This window comes from Callorhinus ursinus, unplaced genomic scaffold, assembly GCF_003265705.2.
Source record: "Callorhinus ursinus isolate GAN/ISIS: 27379988/994484 unplaced genomic scaffold, GSC_fseal_2.0 scaffold14, whole genome shotgun sequence".
NCBI classification, from domain to species: domain Eukaryota; kingdom Metazoa; phylum Chordata; class Mammalia; order Carnivora; family Otariidae; genus Callorhinus; species Callorhinus ursinus.
In genome coordinates this window covers 6,762,128-6,785,842 of record NW_027397076.1, presented here as the reverse complement: position 1 = coordinate 6,785,842, position 23,715 = coordinate 6,762,128, and the positions used below count along the sequence as shown (strand labels likewise).

General features: G+C 38.9%; 1 protein-coding gene across 8 annotated transcripts in view; it reads right to left on the bottom strand.

Moving 5' to 3' along the window:
- CUNH12orf42 (chromosome unknown C12orf42 homolog) overlaps positions 1-23,715 on the bottom strand; it is a 146,598-nt gene that overhangs the window by 57,233 nt on the left and 65,650 nt on the right. For 4 of the 8 annotated variants that reach the window (XM_073900393.1, XM_073900395.1, XM_073900394.1 and 1 more), the window contains exons 2-3: positions 11,480-11,518; positions 5,349-5,460 (exon numbers count right to left, since the gene is read on the bottom strand). In XM_073900393.1, the coding sequence (XP_073756494.1) occupies positions 5,349-5,460; positions 11,480-11,518 (151 nt within the window). The remainder of the gene's footprint in view (positions 1-5,348; positions 5,461-11,479; positions 11,519-23,715) is intronic. The other 4 variants (XM_073900391.1, XM_073900390.1, XM_073900397.1 and 1 more) reach the window with 1 other exon arrangement.

Here is a 23,715-nt window from a genome sequence, read left to right as displayed (position 1 = left end):
CAGAGAGGTTAGGTGGCTTGCACCAAGTCACACAGTCAACAAGGGAGCCAGACCTGGATCACCAGTGGTCTCACTTCCTCCTTATGCCTCTAGTCTCAACAGCCTACTTTGAGCTCTAAGACTCTGCAAAAACTTTTCTTGCCAATGTTCCCAAGATATCCTAGTTATTAAATCAAATGAGCATTCTTAGTGCATTTGTCTTTCCTTTCCCTTCTTTTGAAACCCATCACCTCCTTTGAATGTCATAATAGTAATGTTAATGATTCCTGGGCATGTAGTATATACCAAGCACTGTCCCCAAAACTCAAACATGTTGTGATATTTATCCCTCACAATAAACCTTAGGAGTTAAATATATTGGTATCCCCTCCATTTTAACTTAGGAAAGCTAAAGTAAAGAGAGATTAAGAAACTTGCCCAAGGTTACAGAGCTAGGCATTGGTTAATTTGGAATGCAAACTCAAAAATCCAAGCACAGACTGGGCACTCCTAGCTGCAGTGCCTCTTATTGGTTCCTGCTTCTTCCTCACCTTTCTAGACCACATGCCTTCTCAGTCCCCCTCCTGTGCATGCTCCTTAAATATTATTTCTTTGAGTTCCGATCCCAGATTTTCTCCCTTCTTAATCAGGTCATCTACTCCCAAGACTTCCTTACAGCCTCCTCAGGACTTCATAATGTTTCCTCCAGTTCAGAGCTTTATTCTAAGTCACAAAAAAATAAAACATCTATAAATATGCCCATTTGAATGTCTGTGTCTGTTCAGGTCCATTAGACAACTGTCACGTTTGCTCACTTATGCTCAGCTGATAAGAAAATGGGTTTAGCTTCCTTTTTCTCTTCTTTTCATGCCACTTGGATTTGATTCATTTAAAGCAAAACCAGCACTCTAATTCCTTCTCGTTATTTAAGTAAATATGTACTCGTTGCTTTTATTTTTTTATTATGTTCAGTTAGCCAGTATATAGTACATCATAAGTTTTTGTTGTAGTGTTCAACGATTCATTAGTTGCATGTAACACCCGGTGCTCATCCCAACACATGCGCTCCTTAATACCCATCACCCGGTTACCCCATCCCCACACCCCTCTCCCTCTGTAACCCTCAGTTTGTTTCCCAGAGTCCAGAGTCTCTCATGGTTTGTCTCCCTCTCTGATTTCTTCCTATTCAGTTTTCCCTCCCTTCCCCTGTGGTCCTCTGCATTTTTTAGCCAAAGGGTAGGTTACAAGGAATGCTCCACCTATCTGCTGAAGGGAACGTCCCAGTTTCTCAGGCCAATCAGGACTCCAAAAGGTCCTTCTCTGGCCATTGCCATCATCCTGGGCCTGGACCTGACCTCATGATCATAGACAGGAGAGGAAAATCAAAGGCTGAAGGTCCACTCATAATGTTAGCTGGGATGACAACCTCAAGTTTCTCATCATCCCCTAGATAGCCTGAAATCATTCATGGAATGATGGAAGAGTTTCTTGCAGTGAGAGAGGCAAGCCTCAACATACAAACACTTTCCAATTTTCTATTTATGCCACATTTTCTGAGGTCCCATTGGCCAAAACAAATCACGTGGCCAAGTACAGATTCAAGGAGTAGAGAAATGAACTCTACCTCTTGATAGAAGGATTGAAAAAAACACATTTCAAAGAGGCATACATTTGGGGGTGCAATGAATTATTGTGGCCATTTTTGTAATTTTGTGGATTTTCCTTAGTCAAGTCACAAGAATAGAAACTTGAAAAATCCCAGGAATGTGAGATTACTGGAGTTCTTCCAGAAGCAATGGGTTGAGAGGCAGCATCTGGGAGAAGCTATTTCAAGGGTAAAAGTGACTGCTCTAGACTGATCAAGATGGCAATCTCCAAAATCTCCCAAACTTTGTGACTGGGTATGACAGAAATAAGGTCTTAATCTACCCCTTACTTTTCTCCCTAAAATAGGTCCTCACTCAGTAATTCTTCAACCCAGTAAGTGACAGTATCATCATCCAGTTGGTTCAAGCCAAAGAAATGAGAATCATTCTGGATTCCTACCTGCCCCTTATCCCCATATCCTAACCAGGATTATTCGTTTTATCCATCTACAATTTATTTCTAACTTCCATCCACCTATTCCCATCCTCACTGCCATTACAGCCATCTGGTTCCCCTTCATCTTTCACTTGGACTTTTACTGTAGTCTCCTAAGTGGTCTCCCTGCTTCCTCACTTGTCCCCTTTATAATTAATTATCCAAACAACCACGATGGGATCATCTTAAAAAGTAAATCAGAAGATGGTACAGCTCCACTTAAAATCTTCCACGGCCTCCTATTGCATTTAGAATAAAATCCAAAGCTCCTCACTGTGACCTAAAATGCTCTTTACCATATGGACTCTGCTTGCCTCTTAATCTCAATTTATACAGCTCTCTTTTTATTAACTATTCTGGCCACACTAGTCTCTTTTTTTTTTTTTTTCCTTTCTGAACACAGAAAAACACAAATCTTGGGCTGAATGTCAATTCTTCAGCGACAGCTTTCCTAACCTCCATATCTTAAATAGCCCCTAGCCCTCTGCCATCTCAGTTATTCTCATTCATTAATCCATTTTTCTTGGTTTTTTTTTTTCTTTTTTTAAATTTGGGTATACAAGCTTTTTTAAATGTGAGTTTTATTGAGACATGATTTATATAAAATAAACTTCACTCTTTTTAGTGTCCAGCTATGAGTTTCATCAAACACAAACAGATTTGTAGCCATTATCACAATCAAGCATATGACATTCTAGAAAAGGTAAAACTATAGGAGCATTGTCAGGGACTGGAGTAAAGGAGAAGCTGACTATGAAGGGGCATGAAGCAACTCACCCCTCTTGTTTATTTGTTTGTTTACTTATTAATTGTTGCCTTCCTCAAAAGGTACATCCCAAGAGAATAGGAACCTTGTATGTCTTGTTCACTCCTGTGTCTCTAGAAACTAGCATGGTGCCAGTCACTAAATAGGTGCTCCATCTTCCTTTGTCGAATGACTTAGTGAATATATAACCCTCCCGAACTTGACCCTCTCCCTCAATCCTCATCTGTAATCCATGATCATGTCCTATAGATATTACCTCTTAAATATCTCTCTTAGTTACCTCCTTTCCTCTAACCCCACTGCCATGTTCCTGCTTTCATTATTTTTCACTTAGATGATTGTAATAACTTCAAAAGTGGTTTTCCTGGCAGCAATCCTGCTCCCTCAATCACTGTCTATGGCAACTGCTGGGTATAATAGAATTACATCACTCCCTTGCTTAAAAATAAATAAGTAAATAAATAATGGTTCCCTGTTGCCGAGCAACCAAACCAAACTAGCTTGAATCGCCTCTGCTCCCAGGCACCTAACCCTAACTGCCCTCCTTGCTATTTACAGGGCTCTGCTCCTGTCTAGATATGGCTCCCAGAGCTAAGATATTGCTGCTCATCTGTCCTGCCTACAGCCAAGTGAGCCCCTCATCTCTGAAAGAGTCCCTGCTGTCTTCATATCCCCATTCCGTGGTGCCTCCTCAATTCCAGCATGCCTATAGACTTCAGGTCCCAAATTTAAGACAAATATCAACATGGCAAGGAATTTAGAGCTATCAGAGCAAGCCATGTAATTGTTAACCATGACATTTCTCAACCATCAAATCCTACTATTCTGACTCTTAAAGCCACACATTTTTCAGATACTGATAGTGGCAATTATTTTCCATTCTTCCATTGTATTTCAAAAAGAATTAAGGGGTTGGCATTGAATTACATTAGCTGGCTGGAACAAAGCCTAAATTACTCTTTCTCTAAAACTAACAAAAGTGGACTGGGTCAAAATTTTCAATAATTTTTAGTACATGCCATCAAGGCTCTGAAATACGAAATCTTAATTATTTCACTGAGGTTTTTGGCAGGGGAGAGGAAATCACTAGTGTCTATCAAAGGAAACTGGCTAAAGTATATTCATAAAATATGTTACTCTGAAGTTGCAAGAAAAATGAAAAAGGAAACTCTCAGTGTACCACTGTGTATAGAGCCCCAAGTTATAGTGTTCCAGTGAAGACAGCAAAGTCCAGAATGCTGCTACTAACCTACACAATTCTATTTGCTCATAGACACACTTCTATTTACTTAGAGAAAATGTGGATGGATTACCAAGAGACCAGAAAAAGCAGCTTCCTGTGGGGGAAGGGGAATGAGGCAGATTGGAACAAGGGATGGGAACAAGACTTTCCACAGTATACCTCTTTATATTTTGGGTTTTGAGCCATGTGAATGTGTTTCCACCCCCACAACACAGTTTCGTAATTTTTGTTAAAAAAAAAAAAAAGAAGAGTTTAAGTGGGTATCACAGTGTGACAAGATCCCATTAAAATCTCATTACTCCAGAACTTTGGAAATATAAAATCAACAAAACCTTTCAAACGGTCCTGATATCTACATATATGCAACAAACTTGATGGCTATATAAATACAAGTAAATAAATAAATACATTCAAAAATAAGACAGTGTCCAAGTGAGAGTGTAGCAGTTATCTGCTTTATCAATTCTCCTAAAAACTTATTTCTCTTAGGTGGAAAATTGGACATGTAAATTCATTAATCCTTTCAGGTAGGTGAAATGGTCCAAAGTTGTCATAATAGTTTATGGTGACAGCACTGTATAGAATATAAGTAATGCAACCACTTATCATTTTGATTTGACACAAAATGATACTTTTTGCTTGTCCTGTGTCAATTTATTTGGGGAAACTATGCTTTCCATTCTCCTTCCTCCTACCCTTCTCACACACACACACACACACACACACACACACACACACACACACACATATTTTGTATAATTTAAATGCAGCTCTCAGAGTTAAATGCTGGGGTAGCAAAAGTTGACTGCTGTGCTCTATTCTCCCACACACCCTGATTGTTCCAGGAATGAATATGAGACTCAGGTTTGGCCAAGCAGAGTCAATGGATTGGAGGTGGGGACTGTTAAAGATGCAAAGCAAAGGACAGTTTTTCTACTTTTGAAATTACAAACTCTAAGAATCATGTAAACCTGTCGTTGCCAAGACCTATTTTTACTGTCCATTAAAATAGACTCAAAATGAGAATTATATCAATATGGAGATTAAAAAAGAAGAAAAAGAAAATCATGATAATATCAGTGAACAGTGGATCCAGCCATGCTTTGAGCCAGTCCATTCCATGGATTTACCAACTTCACAAGCCAATGAAATCTTTATTGTTATTATTTTGAAGCATATTTCAAGTGTTCTTCAATAAAGTCTTTATGCTTTTACCTGTACATATTTTAGAGTTTCTTTAGAAACTCTGGTCTTTCTTGGGATTGTTTCTGAATTTACCTGGAAAATGCAGAAAACATAAACTTCTAAGTTTAAGAGATTCAGAGAAATTCTTCATGTGATCAGTGAATCTGGAGCAAGGTAAGGCAGGTCTTTCAAGAGGAGGGCTGGGCTATAGGGTAAAGGGAAAAATACACAAAATAAAATTAGGTCTGTGGCTCCTAAAATAATCCATGCCACCTGTCATGCTTACTTCCATAAATGAATGACATTTTAAAACTTTTTTCTTTATTTTTTAAATTTTTTATTGTTATGTTAATCACCATACATTACATCATTAGTTCTTGATGTAGTGTTCCATGATTCATTGTTTGTGCATAACACCCAGTGCTCCACGCAGAACGTGCCCTCTTTAATACCCATCACCAGGCCAACCCATCCCCCCAGCCCCCTCCCCTCTAGAACCCTCAGTTTGTTTTTCAGAGTCCATCATCTCTCATGGTTCGTCTCCCCCTCCGACTTACTCCCCTTCATTCTTCCCCTCCTGCTATCTTCTTCTTTTTCCTTTTTCTTAACATATGTTGCATTATTTGTTTCAGAAGTACAGATCTGTGATTCAACAGTCTTGCACAATTCACAGTGCAATAAGATAATTCTGAAAGTAACTGCAGTCGATTCCGGTTGCCTATATATTCATATTCTTCCCATATATTTCATTAAAGTGGCTAATTAACTTTTGTATCTGTTCATTCAACAAATTTTAGTGAGTTACACTACATGCTGGATGTTGTTCTAGAAACTGGGAATATAACAGATGAAGTCTCTGTCCTTGTGAAATTGACATGCTAGTGGAGATGATGTAAAAGTAAATAAACACATCTATAATATATCAGGTGGCGTTTTTTTATTGCTAAGAAGAAAAACAAGACGAAGTAAGGGAAATGGGGAAATGTTGAGGATAATGTACTAATTTATATATATAAATAAGAGATGCCTTCTTGGACAGGGTGACTTTAAAGCAAAGATTTGAAAGCAGAGATGGCATAGCCATGGGATGCCTTGATGAGGGTTTGAGTTTGAATTCTGAGTACAGTCCATGGAGACATGGGGCATGTGATTGGATATTATTGTTTGGATAGTATATGTTTAAGGTAGTGTTAACCAGTTGGGGCTATGAGACCAAACCACCCTTGAATGAGGAATAGGATCTTACCTGAAGGTTGAGGTTTTCATCCCACGGCCTTACTCCCCCAGCCCCATCCACTCCCTGTGGAAAAGGCTTGTTGTATCTCAGGCCAGAACCTTTAAGCTGGGAGGGAGAGTCTTAGGAGGGAACAGAAGAGGAACTCTTCCTTGGCCGTGACTATAGACCAAGGAGGCAGGACAGACACACAGGGATGAAACTTAAGAGGACACACAATCTGTGAAAAGGTGGAAAGAGAGCCAGGAACCCAGTGCCCCAGGCCAGTTGCCCCAGCAACAGGGTGTGGGAGAAAAACTGAGTCAAAGTCAGACACCTGTACTTTTTAAGTTTCCACTGCTGCTAGCATTTGCTTTATCTCTAGCAGTATTTGCTCCAGGTTAAGTCAAGTCTTTTAGAAAAGTATCTTAGATGAGCTGAGAGAAGTGAAAGGGAGGGGCTTGCCACAATTTAAAGGGAGGGGGTGGCTCAGAGGTGACAGTAAGAGACCTTAAGAGAACGTGAAGTGAGAGGAAACTTTGGGTGACTGAGTGAGTGCTGCTAACTACCCGAGTGCATCTCTCCTTGGACAAATCTTGGAGCTAAGGGTTCAGAGCAGGGACTGCCCAATGAGGAAGGCCCTATGTGGAAAACTCACCTCCGTTCCTCTCCACCCATGGGAGCTGGACAGCTTACCCTCTACTCCTCAGTTTCTACCTCTGCAAAATGGGGCTAATATTACCTCACAAAAACCATCATCCATGTTTTGCTAATGAGAAATTAACCTGCCAAGGCTGTGTAAGTAAGTCAGCATTGAAGACAGGTCTCAAATCTACTCTTTCCCACTCCCAAGCCCGTGTTCTTAACCCCACACCATACCGCTTCCCCGTCTTATTGGCACAACCAGCAATCCAGACATCCAAACCAGAACCTGGAAAGTCACCCTGGCCTCCTCCTACCCTCTTCACCCCCAGATCCATTCATAACTGAATCCTGTCAACCCCACCCTCTCAAAGTCCTTCAGACCCATCCCCCCACTACACTCCTGTCTTAGCTTCTCCACCCATTCCCACCATTCACCTCAGTGGAATTCCCTTTACACCTTCTCTTTCTAGAACCCAATATAATAAATATAATGACAGACATAGCACTCACCTTAACTGTTCAATGGCTTCCTATCAACTAATTCATGGCTCTCAAACTTTACTGTGCATAAAAGTCACCTGGAGAACATGTTAAAATGCAGATTTTGATTCAAAAAGTTGAGGGGGGGCAGGAATGTGCACAGTTCATAGGCATCGTACATGATTGATACATGTAATATGTAGATGCTTCTTACTCAAAGTGTATCCATGGACCATCATTGGGGAGCTTGTTAGAAATGGAGATTCTATGGCCTGGCCTTAGTCCTACTGAATCAGAATCTGAATTTTAACAGAGTTCCCAGCTGATTTGTATGCATGTCAAAGATGTAGACTATACTTTGATCTGAAGAATAAAATATCAAATATTTTCCATGGTATAGGAGGCTGTTCATGACCAGGATTCTTGCTGTGATCTAAGTTTGTAAAACTGGAGAAACTGATGTACCAAAAAGCAACTGACTTCTCCATCATGATCATCCCAGTGCCTAGCACAGTCCCTGTTATATAAGACATGCTGCTTTATTGATATATGTTGAGTCAAAGTGCACTACATCGGTGTATATTTTAAAACACATTTTGAAGTACAGCATAACATTCATATTGTATCTTCCTCAAGTATGATTTAACTGGAGTGAAAAAGAATGGATGGGGAAAAGATGGTCAATGTCATGAGCCAGATACATTTTACTCCTTAAAACACTGAACATGTCATTGGGCAGGGGACATGGGTACTTAGTCCTGTCTGTGAAGTCCTTGCTGTTCACAGTTGATTTACTGCCTGAAGTCAAATCCATGCTCTATATATTAAAACACAACCCCCACCTTTTTTTGTTGTTTAAGAAGAGCAAACTTTCACCACAAAGATACAAGAACAGTCAATATTGATCTTCTTGACGGATGGTGCACCTCACGCCACAGGCCACTCAAGCATCTGCTCATTACCACCCAACCCTCCCTTTTGTGGGGAAATAATGCCAAGTGGCCTCCTGTGCTATCGGCTGCAGATTGCAAATATTTAAAAGAAATAAATTTCTCTGAATGAAAAGCACCTTTCTTTGTTCTCCAACCCCCTCTCCTCCCAAGTCATGTTGATTTTGGGGCTGTGCATACTGCCAGCACCTGTACTTTTCAATTGTTTGCTTGCCAACATCACTGTGGTTTTCTTGCTTGGGTTTAGGAACCATTCTAAGTACAGTAGCCAATGATGGTGTATTTTCTTTCTCTCTTGGCAATCTGTAGGGGAAGCATCAGCTTCAGGACACCTAGCAGCAATTGTAATTAGAGGAAACAGGAAGAGAAGAATAGAAATTGGAGCTTCTCTGACTGAATACTTGCCCCCATGTGATAATGAAAATGGACCACTGCTGCAGTCTAGAAAGAAAGGTTTGGATTTCCTCGCTAGCCTTATTATTTGGCAGAGAGTTCTTCAATTCGATTTTGGGAAATCCAGCATCATTCTTTAACTGAACATAAAGACCCACAACAAGAAATAAAGGTGGGATTTCAGCAAGAGGAAATTCAAATTATGATTGAGAATAGCCACCTAGAATATTACCCCAGAGGTCTGAACACAAATATGGAATAAAACTGTTATTTCTTCTACATGAAGCATTACCCACCATTTGGTGAAATAGGATCATGCTTTGTGTGATCTTGACCACTGCTCTTAATCTCTTCCCACTGAGCATTAGAGTGAAATTAACTGCAGCCAGGCATTGTGACTGGCCAGTGCAGATGACAAATGAGTGCAGGGATAAATGGTCTACATGTAAAGCTTGAGCCCATTCTCTAAACCAAAGCTGACATCTCCTCCAAAGAGAGGGTTACAGCCTCTATTACCAAGACCACGGGGGAAGATACTGTTCCTTTTTAACCCCTACATACTTTTATTCTACTTCCAGAGTATTTGGGCATCCATGTGGCTCCAAATCTTGATCCTTATGCTTTACACGTGTGCCTTCCCCCAATCTTCAGGGATAAAGCAAATGCCCACATCTGAGCACAACAGCACATTAACATTCTGTTGGCTACAGGGATTGAAATTCAGAACCAATAGGATATCATGAGATTTTTGTCAAGACTTGCAGGTTCAAGGTTTGGCTGAGAGAAAGCAGAGTCTGGGGTTGCCACAACCACCTTACCAACGTGGCAAGCACAAGTTGGCTTTGAATTGCTTTTTGGATAAAATGGCTTGAGTTGGATGAGCTGAACTCTCTTGCCTGTTCTGCCTGGTGCCCAGGGACCTGTGTTTGTGATATGAGGATTTAAAATGCAGTCTGTGGTCATGGAATAGTTTATCTCACTCTGGGTAAAACTGATCAATTCTGATAAAGATGGTACTGATACTGATAAGGATGATGCCCACTTTGCCTTAGTTGGCATCATTCTCCAATCAGCTGAGTCTAAAAATCTTAGGTACTTTCCTTATCCCCAAAATGAAAAATATGATACTTGCTACAAACCCTTAAAACTAAAAGAAAGAGGTATCTTGCTTTTGTCAATACATGTAGTGAGCCACAGAGTAAGGAGCTAAAACTAGCCTCCCTATTTGCACTGAGTTTGGAAGATCTTCGTGGAATTGCATAACAAATGTTTTGAATTATATGAAAATCATTAAGCCACCTTCAGTTTCTTGTAAGACCTCCACAAATGACAGAAATGTCAGAGGAAACATGAAAATACCATTGTATAAATTTAAGTTTAAAATTAAATTCAGATTTACACAAAACAAATTTGTATGAAGAATTAAATGTATTTAGAAAAATTGTCTGCAAAAATCATCGAATCTAGATGTACTAAAATTTATATTTCAAAACAATGTATCTTTAATGTATCCCAATGTTGTCACCATCTATAAAAATACTCTTAACAGCTTGAGTAACATTTGCATCAGCAGAAAGATTCTTCTGAAAATTAAAAGTTAATAAAAAATTATTTGCAAGCTTGACCACCTATTGATATTTAATAGTAAGGCATTAAAAGGCTGCCTGCAAACTCTGGATTCCCTAGAGCAAGGCTTGTTGATGATTGGGCTTCACTGTAGCATCAGGCAGTGAGCCGGCCTTTCCCATGACAGATCCCTCAATGTCAGAATGTGAAGGGCTTTTCTCTGGCTTCTCCACAGAAGAAAGCTCCAAATACCAGCCCAGGAAATATTTATCTGGCTGATCAAATTCTGGAAATAGAACAGGGAAAAGGGTCTGAAGATCCCACAAGGCTACTACCTAAAATTTCAAGAAACCCCTATTTGAAGATTCCACCCCACCTCTGAGCCCAGTGTCCCTGGGTTGAGAGCCTCTCTAACTTAATATTGCCGGAGAATAAATCCTTGTCTTGACTCTACAGGGTGAGCCAAGGAAAAAATGGAGCTTTGGAACCAGACTATCACCAGCCCCTTCTTTTAAGCCCTGTGCCTGTTTCCTGCTTTAGAAGGTATGTGAAACCTTCAAGTTTCAGGTTTCTTGGGAGTAGAATGAATTTATTCACATCTCCTTGTAGGACCCCTGTGTAGATTTGTGTTGGGAATCATTCTATTCTGTTAGGTCAGTGATCACATGTTAGTCAATTTGACATCTTTCAAAAGAATTGTTGAAATTGCTCACTTAATGTTATCTCCTTTTTGTCTTTGTTTTTTACCTTGTGCATGAATGCATTTTGTTTTAAAGCAGTGCTTCCCAATCATTTTCAAAATCACATGAGACAAAAAATATATAGCATCTGTAGGGAACACTGGGGTAAATGGATAAAACTATTCAAGGCCAAGGCCAACTGGTCTAACTTTACCTGCTATCCCAGCCCTCACAACACTACCAAGAGAACTAAATAGATTAATATCTCTGCCTACCTGTGACCCATTTGCAACATACCATTTGGGAGTCTTTGTTCTGTTGTTGATTCTGAGGGGTCTGGGGAGAGGGAGAGAAGATAAACAGATGTTATCAGTCTACCATGTTTAACCAGCCACCCCTCATTGCTCACTCTTCTATATTCTTTAGGTTAGATGATATTTTCCCCCTCTGTGGTCATCCACTTCATGGTCCCAGAGTATCCAACTAGCTGATCCAAATGGCATCTTCTTGATACTTCTTGCCAGGAACCCCAGAGGCACCAATGGCTTCTCTATGATTGCTACCCCTGGAAGTAGTAAAGACCCTGCTTTTTACCCCACTATCTCCACCTAAAGCAAGTACCTAGCTTCATGATGACTCTAAGTCACAGGAGCCTGAACTCCAGACACATCCAGCTTGGTCCCTGGTGACTGGAGAAAGAGGGCCATCTATCCCAGCCAATGAAAAAGAACTGCAAAGAAGACAAAGGAAATAAACTAAAAGAAGCTAACATACAGTTTGATGGGACAGTCCAACCCAGTACTCATGATCGTGGGATTTGGAATTGACAATACCTGCACTGGAATCCTGATTCCACCATTTACTAGATACATTATCTTAGGAAAATTATTCTAGCTCTCTAAGCTTCAATATCTTCATCTGGAAAACAGATTGAAAAGTAATTCCTGTTGCCCTTGAAAGTTTAGGTGAGAAAGCAATTGCAAAGTGCCTAGCACAGAGGCCATGGGGGAGTGAGTGGGAAGAAAATATTAATGAGGAGTTGAAAGGAAAAAGATAATATTCACAAAGAAGAAAAGATAGGGTCTTAGAAAAAAATACCATTAAACAAAGAATAAAAGGAATTACGGCCACAGTTTACAAACACACTGATACTTAGGCCCCCGCAATCTACAGAGAAGCAAGAGCTATATAGAAATATACTATATATAAAAATAGGACATATGTATAAATATACGTGTGTAATGTGTATGTGTATACATACATTTGTCAATAGCATCTTAGGTCCTTACATGTAATAGCAGTTCTAGGAATTAGCTTCCTGATGTTGTTTTCCAGGAAAAGAACAAGGTTATCATCTCCACTTAGTTATTAATTAGCCTTTCAAATAGGGTCAGGCATCCTTGACTATTGTTAGCCTTCTTTTTACAAGACCATAAATAAAAATACAGCTGATCTCTCATTTTATCATCTGTCTTGCTCAGATGCCAGCCCACACACAATTCTATGTAGCAAAAAGAGCCCAATGTGAATATTTAAAACTAATATATTGAGGATATGTATGTGTGCAGGGCCAGACCACCATACACGTATAACTATGTGCCAAATTTGTCCAAAAAATGACTAAAGTGGAAGAGAATAAATAAAAGGTCAACACCTCCTTGACAGCTGTGGGTACATATATTATTAAACCTAAAGGTGTTACTTCTAAAGAAAACATAAACTGAAGTTCCTTTCAGGTTCTCCTTAGTGTTGGGGTTTCAGACTGTACTTGGACAAAGGAATCATAATTCAATTATCCAAAGATTTATTACAAAACACTTTGCCCATACTGGATATTTTGATGTGTAAACATCAGAGTATTACACTCCCTCTATCCCAGGCTTCACATTTCAGATTTCATTAGCCAATAAAGCCAGGTTTATTTATAATAAAGTTAAGCCCTTCAAACCACTGACCATGGAAACCAGATTTTGAAATAATTCAGATTTGTGTTTCTGTTCTTTCTAATTAAGGGTAATATCGGGAAGCACAGACAGTGGGTAGCATTGTTCAAGCACCATGGATTTAAGCAAGAAAATCTGATTATCAGCTCATGTCAGAAGCCAAGCGATAATGCAGCTTAGCATTCGTTTGGGCTTTTTCTTTAGCCAAAAGATAATTACCGTTCGTAAGGCCTTACGTAAGTGTATCTAATATCTAAGGCCCTAAAATTTATGAATAGCAAAGACACACAATAGGCAAAGAAGAATTACTGTATTTATTATTTCTATGGCTTGTTCCACCATGATAATTTCATTATCTAGCAAAGTCAAACCTCTAAAATCAAAGTATAATTTCTTAAAGGACAAGAAGTTAAATATGCTGGCAAGGTTTTCTGCCCAATTTCCTCTGGTGAAAGTTATTTCTTACAAATAAGAAGTAGACCAGCCAGAATTCTAATGGGAAATTTACCAAAGGGGATTCAGAGTTACCTATTGAGGTCATTGCACAAACAGATGTTAAGCTTCTACAGTGAGATATTTTTTCTTTCAAAAAGTGTTATTTCTTAATCCTGTGCTGTTGAAAATAAATGCAACACTTCTCACCAAACAGTACCAAAAATCTGAAGATTGCAAAGCACTTCTTGGCAAAGATGATGGTATCACAATGAACACTACTGTAATACAAACAAGCAACCTGAGTATATATAACGCAGGATAAATTTTGGGAATTCAGAGGGGAAAAAGTTATTTGAACTAGGGGTTAGCAGTTTGATATATAAAAGCAGATCTAATTAGAAGGATGAAAAGAAAATCAAGTTCTGAAATTTCTAAAATTAGAATGTTGAGATCCTCCAAAACATAAAGAAGCACCTTCTTTTAGAAGAGAAAGATGGCATGATTGTCCTTAACTATAGATTTTTTTTATTTTTTAGGAATAACTTTTACTATTAATATACTATTCATTATATATCAGTAGCAACAAACCCTTTATTGAGTTCCTTGTACAGACCAGGCATTGTTTTAAACACTTTAGACAGGTGAATTCATCAAATCCTCATGGAAACCCAATGAAATCAGTACTTTCCTCTCCCCATTTGACAGAGGAGGAAAATGAGTCACACAGAGGTTCATATAACTGCCCAAATGGCTCTCCCTACCCCAAACTTACATATATGTAAAGTTTTCAATTTTATTCATCTTCATAAATTGACTTGGTTTTAGATATCAAACTTCTAATCTTTAGTTCAAATCATTTTTCCCCTGGAGCGTCCAGAATTTATTCTGTGAAGTTTATACTGAGGCTACTTGTATTACAGCAATGCTCACTCTGACACCATCCTGAAGCAAAAGTTTCATTAGGTCTGGTCAGAGTAGTTCCACTGCTAGCTAGGCACTAACAATGAGCTCTACAACCTTGGGCACATGGCTAAGCTCTCAGTTCAACAGAAGTCAAACACAACTAGTGAATCGTTGAATACTACATCAAAAACTAATGATGTACTGTATGTTGGCTAAGTGAACATAATATTAAAAAAAAAAAAGAAGTCAAATGAGAACAACAGAAGTAGGAGAGAGGATGAGGCAGAACTTGATGGAAGAAGATGAAGATCAATGCCTGGGCATGGGGGCCCTAAACACTCCTGCTTGCAGCCTCACTGATGCACCAGTAAGGAGGCATTGGTGCTTCAGGCCAAGTCTACCCTGTGCTTCTCTTCCTATCTTCTAGGTTTTTTTTTTTTGATTACTTTTTGATTGATTCCCCATACCTTAACTATCCTCTTGCATTTTCCTTATTTTTTCTTCTTGCCTCACACTCTGGGAGATGTTCTGCAACTTCTTCTTGCAGTATTCTGTTAAATGATTTACTTTTAGCCAGCATATGTTTGATTCCATGAACTCTTTCTGTTTGTTGAGTGCTTCTTTTTCAAGGACACAGCTGTTCTTATTTTATGAATTTTCTCAGAATTCCCCAGAAAGCACTAATTAGATATCTTCTAGAGTGAAAATTTTCTTCTGGCTTCTGAATTATGTCTGTTTCTCCTAATGCCAATTTCTCTATTGGGTCTTCTTGGTCCTTTTTGTGCAATTGGTTTCCCTTAAATACTGGAAGTCCTTGGTACAGGCATATCTCATTTTATAGTGTTTTGCTTTATTGTGCCTCACAGATATTGCATTTTTTACAAATTGAAGTTTCATGACAACCCTGCATAGAGCAAGTCTATCAGCACCCTTTTCCCAACAGCACTTGTTCACTTGGTGCATCTGTGTCACATTTTGATAATTCTTGCAATATTTCAAACTTTTTCATTATTCTTATACTTGTTTTGGTGATTTGTGATTGATGATTACAACTCACTGAAAGTTCAGATGATGGTTAGCATTTTTTAGCAATAAAGTATAGTTTAATTAAGGTATATATATGTTGGGTTTTTTAGACATAATATTGCACACTTAGTAGAAGTGCAGCATAGTGTAAACAACTCTTACAAGCACTGATAAACAAAACAAGTTTATTTGACTGACTTTATTGTGATTTTCACTTTATTGCAGTGGACTGAGACCAAATCCACAATATCTGCAAGGTATGCCTACATTACGAATAAAAACCTAGTTGATGAATTTCCTTTCTGTTTGTGCAGATCTGCTTCTCTTATTAGAGAATTCAGGGCTTTTTCCCATGACCATGAGCTTGGTAGAGGTGTTCAAGACATGTGAATAGACTGGCTTCACTTCCAGGTGGGTGAGCTGGCTGGGGCTCCTCCAAACACCAGAATGAGAGGCCTTCATTCTAAGGCACCAATTCCCAGATGAAGAGTCCAGGTCCTCCCCCATTAAAACCTTTCACTTTTTTTAGAAAAGCATATGTTCCAGTTTTGTCCTAGAAAGAAGACCCTACCTGTAAATCAATCCTGCCCTTTCATCAATCCCTGGAGGTTTTTATTTGACTGGGGAGTTCGGAGGAAAGAACTGAGCATGCTTGACTCGGTACACTCTCCTTCATCTTTGGGGTCTACAAAAAGCAGGGGGCTACAGTCTGCTTTTAGTCATGAGGTAAGCTTATCAAGAAGAGTCTGTTGTCTCCCACCCTGGGGGAGTTCTGCCATTTCCAAGTGCTACCATGGTAGTTCAGGCAAGGCTGCCATTCTGGGGGTCAGAACAGAAAGCCCATTTTGGCCACACACCTAAATCAGTTTCCATACCCATCTGATATTTCAACTCCTATCAGCCAGTTTCTCTGTCTTCTCACTGGTTCAAAATTCATGCAAAGAAGAGAGGAGGGTTATGTATTGATCCCTTAGACCACAATATAAACATCTGTATGGGTTCTTTGATTGTTTTTGTTTTCTGGTCTATTCAGCATCAAACCAATTCTTTGCTATGTGAGGAGGCAGCACCCAACAGAAATCAAAGAGACAGAACCCCCCTCATCTCCCCAATTCTTGAAAAATATCTTTCTTTCTTAACCTATAGAAACATCTTAGGTGTTATTTTCCAAACTCAGCTGTCTAGATTTATAAAGATGCTATGAACCCCTGATGCCCTTTCTGCAATTTGAAAATAGAAAGGTCCTCCCTGATACACTCCCTAGAGCCATTGTGAGGAATTTAAACCCTTAGCGATTTGGCTAGATCTTCCCTCTGGTCTGTGCACTATTCCCCTTCTAATAAGCCTTGATGCAATTGTTTAAACTTAAGTTAGGCATTAGAAGCAGTTTTCTCCACAATCTTACATATTTAAAGCCTTTTGAGGCAAGAAACATAACTGCTACTTGGGACAACTCCTCCTTTTAATATTTTTATTCCATCTATGAGAAATATAAACAGTACCACTAAAATATATCTATTTTTTAAATTTTAGAAGTAATAAATGCTCACTCTAAAAATCTTAAAACAGTATAGAAGAGTATGCCAATTTCATCACTCTCAAGAGGTAATTAACATTACAAAAATTTTCTTGGTTGCTTTCAAAAAGTTTTGATGTATATATAGTGCTATTATACTTTTTTTTTATACTTTTTTTTACATAAATGAGAGCACAATGTAAGCCAGATAAAACTTTTCCCGCATGGACTATCCACTTCAGTATGGGTGCCACATTCAAAAGAAAGCAAGCCCAATCCCTACATCCAAAAACTAGTTGGAAAGCAAGTAAAATCTTTCCATCAGTAATTTTTTTTTAAATAATAAAAAAAGTATTGCCTTATATAGCAAACAGCAATGTGTTCTGAAATTGTGTCTCATATCTTTCCCTTTCTCCTTAAAGTCCTGCTCTTCACAGCATGGTAGCTTCCTCTCTCTCTCTCTCCTTCTCTCTCTCTCTCTTTCTCTCTCTCTTCCCTTCCCCTGCTTCCTTCCCCCTGCCTTTCCCACACACACACACACACCTTTGTCCTCCTTACCCCCCCCAAAAAAACTCAAAATTCAATCCATCCTAGCTTTAGTTTTCCCCTTTCCTCCTGCCTCTTCTAAAAATAATTTTATTCCTTAGTAGCTTTGGTTCATTCCAAAATCACTAGTCTTCCTAGGATTCTCTCAGTTCTTCTCTATAGCCATTACTGGATTAACCCAGTGAAAGGTCTGACATAGCTGGTGGGCCAAAACAACAAAGACACTTTTCTCTTCCAAGGCCAGTGGAGAGGTCAAGGTTTTGAATATACACATGCACCTTGTCTTTGTCACCCTTGTCACAACATGATACTGCCTATATTTTGCTTCTTCTACTTATAAATTCATCACGGGCATGTCTTCTCATCAGCACTTAGCATCCTGCCTCATTCTTTTTAAGGCTATAGTATTATATAGTGTTAATAATGCATTTAACCAGTCCCTGCTAATAAATATATAGGTTGTTTCTGATTTTTGGCTACCTCAGGGAATTCTGCAATAAATAAACCTTGTTCCCATATTTCTTTATACATGAGGAAATGTAGATACATGCTCTTGGCAACCACTTGACTTGCGTTTCTCTGGCTCAGCTTCATATAATATAATAACAACTAATGCACATTCTTTAAATGAATTCTCTAAATTCATTCTTTGAATGAATAAGTTGGCAAATAACTGGGAGTGTGATAAAAAACCACAACCAAGGTGTAATAGTTGGACTTGTGCTATGGGATTTAATCTCTACTTAACCATTTTTTTTTTTTGAAAGAGAGAGAGAACGTGTGAAAACACTAGCAGGTGGAGGGGCAGAAGGAAGGGGAGACAAGCAGACTTCCCACTGAGTGGTGAGCCTGAAGCGGGGCTGTATCCCAGGACCCTGAGATCATGACCTGAGCTAAAACCAAGAGTCAGACACTTAACTGACTGAGACTCTGAGGCACCCCTCTACTTAACCATTCTTGAATTCAACCTTCCCCACCTGTAAAATGGGAACATGTTTATAAAAACCATTGGAAAGATTAGATTAGGTAACATCAAAAAGTTGCTTAACCCAGGGAAATGTAAGATATTTTGAACTAAAATCATACATCCACCTAAATCATTTAATTAAGTGAGGTCTCGGTGCCATGACACTTTCATGGATTGGGAAAATCACCAGAAGTACTTGAGAGCCACAATGCAGGCAGAGCTGCCTCAAATCCTGGAGCGCATGTTCATGTCTCCAGGATTTCAAAGAGTATACACAGCTTTATTATGCTCACTGTTACCTCCTTTGACCTTCCAATGACAATTTCAAAAATTAATTTTTTTAGGTACCTAGTTTCTTATTCTCAAAAGATATGTATAATGGCAGCTATGCAAGCATTCTAAGCCTTAGGGAATTTGTATGCCATCATAAGCAAAAGTATTCATGAAACCATTGCTTATATGCTAGGTGATATTTAAAGCCAATGTGTTTCTGACCCTAGAGGATAAAAAAAGGCAAATGAAGATATTGGAAAGATCTTTGTAACCATACAGACCTGAGTTTAAAGCCCAACATTCATTCATTCATTCACTCATTCATTCATTTATTAAACAAAATTTAAGTACTTTGAATGCCAGACACTATCTTAACTGTGGGTGAACAAATTTCCTGCACTGTCACTTAAAAAATACTTAAACCTTATCAAATGACTTAGCTTCTCTTTTTTTAAGGTGCAATGCCAACTTGTAAATTTTTCATAAAGGTACATATAAAGTGCATAGCAGTGTTCAGTAAATGTTGGTTTCTTTTCACTCCTTCCCAATTAAGAGCTAAAAATTCAGGATTAGCCACAAACATATTAACACACCCACAGAACTTAATGAAGAAAATATTAGCCCATAGAATAAAGAGCAGAATAGTGACATCAAAATCAAGTTTAAGAAGTCAGAGATCCTGGAGCCTAAAACAGGCACATAGTGGATACTCAAAAATGTCTATTGACTGGATATATTCATCAAGAATTCAAATAGTTAGAATCTCACATTTGTTGGGAGGCAACATGGCATGCTAGGAAGAGTTCTATCACAACAATTAAGAGGCTCAGGTTTGAGTATATAAAGAGTGTGGTCCACCAGCCCTGTTTCCTTGGGCAAATCATGACCTTCTCCAGCCTCAGTTTTCTCACTTGGAAAGTGAGAAGGTTGAACTACATCCTTCCTAAGGTACCAATAATTCCAGGTAAACAATACTTGTCAACGTGTCCCACCTCCACTCTGGAGTTTATATGCTCAGTCTGAAGTCAAACTGTACATGCGTCCTCCAACCTCCCATCACCTTCCGGAGATTATTGGAAGGGCCCAGAGAGGTGGACTTTATCAATATAACTGTTTTATTTTTTAGTCTAAAGTTTAAAGTATAGACCAACAAGTTAAGAAACAAGTATCACTGCACACACACACACACACAAATCCATTTTAAAATCTAAAGACTAAAAATTAACCAGTCACGTCATGTTTTTAGCAAACACACTTACCATTGTGTGGAGTTTTATTGTCCCCCTGGTGAATAGAAGCCTTTAAAAATGTATATGCCTAGAACTGAATACTGTGTCAAATCTACTGGCACTGCATGTTTAAACACCTGCATCTCATCATTAGCCCTTCATAATATTGTTAAATAATAATTATACTTATGATGAGTAATGAATCCAAATATATCTTTCCTTGAGATGTACTCATTCTTGTGTTATATAAGTAACCCATTAACAGAATATGAAAACTACTCAGGTAAAACAGATTCATAAATATGTCCAGATAATACTCAATAAAGTCTTTAAATGATTATAATGAACTGTAATGATGTCACCTTCTATATTAGCGAATCCTTGCCTTATTTTTCTGAGGATAATTGATTTCATCATTTCTGTTTACCAGGGCTCTAAATTTTACCTGTCTAGGCAGATTTAAATAAACCAAAAAAAGTTTTCCCTTGAAACTTGACAAGTTTAGTTTGGCTTTTCTCATATTTGAAATGAAAATGAAAATTTGAAATAAAAGCTAAGCTTGACTTTGCTTAAAACCAACAACATTGGCTGATGTATGTACAGAGGACTCCATGGGACATAATCCACCTACTTCCCAAAACAGAAAGATGACAGCATGCCCAATCACTGTGATCAAAATGGACCAGCCTCAAAAAAACCAACCTTCAACATATTAGTCTGTGAGGTTCAATATCAGTTAACTTACAAAAGTCAAAAGAAAAAAAAGGACAATAGTTTCATTTAAAAAAAAATGGACTAGCCTCATGAGAAAGAGGGGCATAAATATACAGTGCATTAGTCAGAAGAAAGAGTAGCAAAACCTAACATGCATGGCAGACCTTCCATGTGTGCCAGGCACTGCTCTAGGCAATTTACATTAAACCCACAATAGCCTTATGAGTTTGGTTTTATTATTATCCCATGTTACAGATGAAGAAGCTAAGGCAGGGGAAGATGAGGCATGGGAAGACAAGGAAGCTAAGGCATATCACAGGGTGGAAAGCAGCAAAGCCGAAATTGAACTCAGGCCATCTGACCCCAGGGTTTGCTTGTAGAATCACCATCTTTTACCATTCATTCCATTTGCTACCAATTCAAGCAATAGCCATCTGACAGCAGATGCCAGCATCCTCAGCATCACATTGCTAAGGAACCTGGAATACAGTCAAGGGCTCGATGTATTCCAAACTCTACTCTGGAACTGAAGTGACCTTTTGGAAATCCATCCTGTCCTGCCCCCCAGGTTATCTCTGGCTTATTTCATCCTTTCTTAACACTCTAAAGCCCTAAAACTCATCTGAACAATGTCACATCCACCATGAGTGAAGGAGGCTCTTTAAGTGCTCAAAGTTCTCTGCTACTCACAGTCTTCCTGAAATTGTTATTAATGTGAGACCTTGATCCTCAGGCACAAAGTGTGTATCACAGAAGAGGGCTAACATGATTCAAATTATAGCAACCCGTCCTGCAGTGTGGGATTGCTTAAAAGACACAGAGCAGACTGCAGTCACCCTCCCTCCCTCCCTCATGAAGCAAGGCAGCCTTGAAGTGGGTTGAACACCCTCATGTACCCTGGAGTGTTGCCTGAGGCTCCAGGTGTTAGACCTGGGAGGATGTCTTGAGAATCAGGCCAGCTGCCTGGGCACCCTTCCTGCAGAAGCCCCATTTCCTGGGAGAGATACACACCTGCAAGCTTGTGTGCCACCTCCAAGAAGTCAGCTGAACACTCCTGTTAAACCGAAGTCAGATCCTGCCACTCACAGCCCTCCAGGGGCTCCTTATCTCATCCAGAGTACAATCCCCAATGGCTTCTTACTGAGCCGAACAGGACTGGTACCCGCATACAGACAGACAGACAGACTGAACAGGATCTGGCACCTGCACAATGGCTTTGACCAATTCAGGACATTTTTTAGCATAAAAAGGGAGCTTACTAACAACTATCCTGAAACAACAGGTATAAACCTGGACTGCCCCAGGCAATGAGGGAAGTCCCTCTTACCTCTCTTATTTCATCTAGCACTCTCCCCTCGTGACTCTACTCCAGAGGCTTTGCTATTCCCTCAATATCCTATCCCATCTTATTGTCTCGGGACCTTTGCACTTACAGTTCTCTCTGCCCAGAACATACTTCCTCTATATGTCATGACTTTCTTAACTTGATGGTCCAAGGACCTGTTTACCAGTTCCATCCTTTCTCTTTCAATGAATGGAAGTCACAGAACTTCCTTTGAGTTCCCCTTCTTTTTTCTACCCAATGTTTGTGTATTCATTCAAGAAGCCATCCGATTAGTTTCTGACCTTGGAACCACATACTGCATATAAGTGTAATCATACAATAATTTTCCCTTAGCATAATGTTTCCGAGGTTCATCCATGTTGTAGCATGTATCAAAACTTTCTTCCTTTTTATGGTTGAATGATTGTCCATTGAATGTATATACCACAGTATGTTTATTCCTTCATCTGTTGAGGACACTGGGTTGTTTCTATCTTTTTGCTGTGGTAAAGAGGGCTGCTACGAACATTGGCATCCTCGGATCTATTCGAGTCTCTGTTTTTAATTCATCTGGGTATATATCCACAGTGGCCACACCATTTTACATTCCTACCAGCAATGCACAGAGGGTTCCAACTTTTCCATATTCTTACCAACACTTGGTAGTTTGTTTTTCTTTTTTCTTTTTTTTTGGTAGTTTCTGTTTTTCTAATAATAGTCATCTAATAGGTGTAAAGTAGTTTCTTATTGTGATTTTGTATTGTTTCCCTAATGACAAATGGTGTTGAGTATCTTTTTATATGTTTATTGGCCATTTGTATTTGTTCTTCAGAGAAATGTCTATTCAAGCCTTTTGGCCATTTTTTAATCATATTATTTGTTTCTTGTTGTTGAGTTGTAGGAGCTCTTTATATATTCTGGATATTAACCCATTATCAGATATAACTTGCAAATATGTTCTCCCATTCCGTGGGCTGTCTTTTCATTCTCTTAATAATGTCCTTTGATGTACAAAAGTGTTTAATTCTGATGAAATCTAGCTTATTTTTTCTTTTGGTGCCTGTGCTTTGGTATCATATTTAAGAAATCATTGCCGTATTTATGGCAATGAATGAGGATTTTTCCCTGTTTTCTTCTAGGAGTTTTACTGATTTAGATCTTTGATCCGTTCTAAGCTAATTTGCATAATTTTGTGTAGGGTCCAGCTGCCTTCTTTTGCATGTGAATATCCAGTTCTCCTAGCACAATTTTTGAAAAGACTGTCCTTTCCCCACTGAATGGTCTTAGCATGCCTGTCAAAAATTAATTGACCATATGTGTTAGGGTTTATTTCTGGACTGTCAGTTCTATTCCATTGGTCTATATGTTTAACCTTATGAGAGTACCACACTGTTTAGATTACTGTAGCTTCGTAGTAAGTTTTGAAATCAAGAAGTATGAGCTCTCCAAATTTGTATTTTTTCGACATTCCTTTGGCTATTCGGGGTCCCTTGAGATTCCATAGATTTTAGGATGAATTTTTCTATTTCTTAAAAGGAAAAGTTGGGATATTGATCAGATTGTATTAAACTTGTAGATCACTTTGGATAGTGTTATCATATTAGTAATGCCAAGCCTTCCAATCTATGAATGCAGGATGCCTGTCCATTTATTTGGG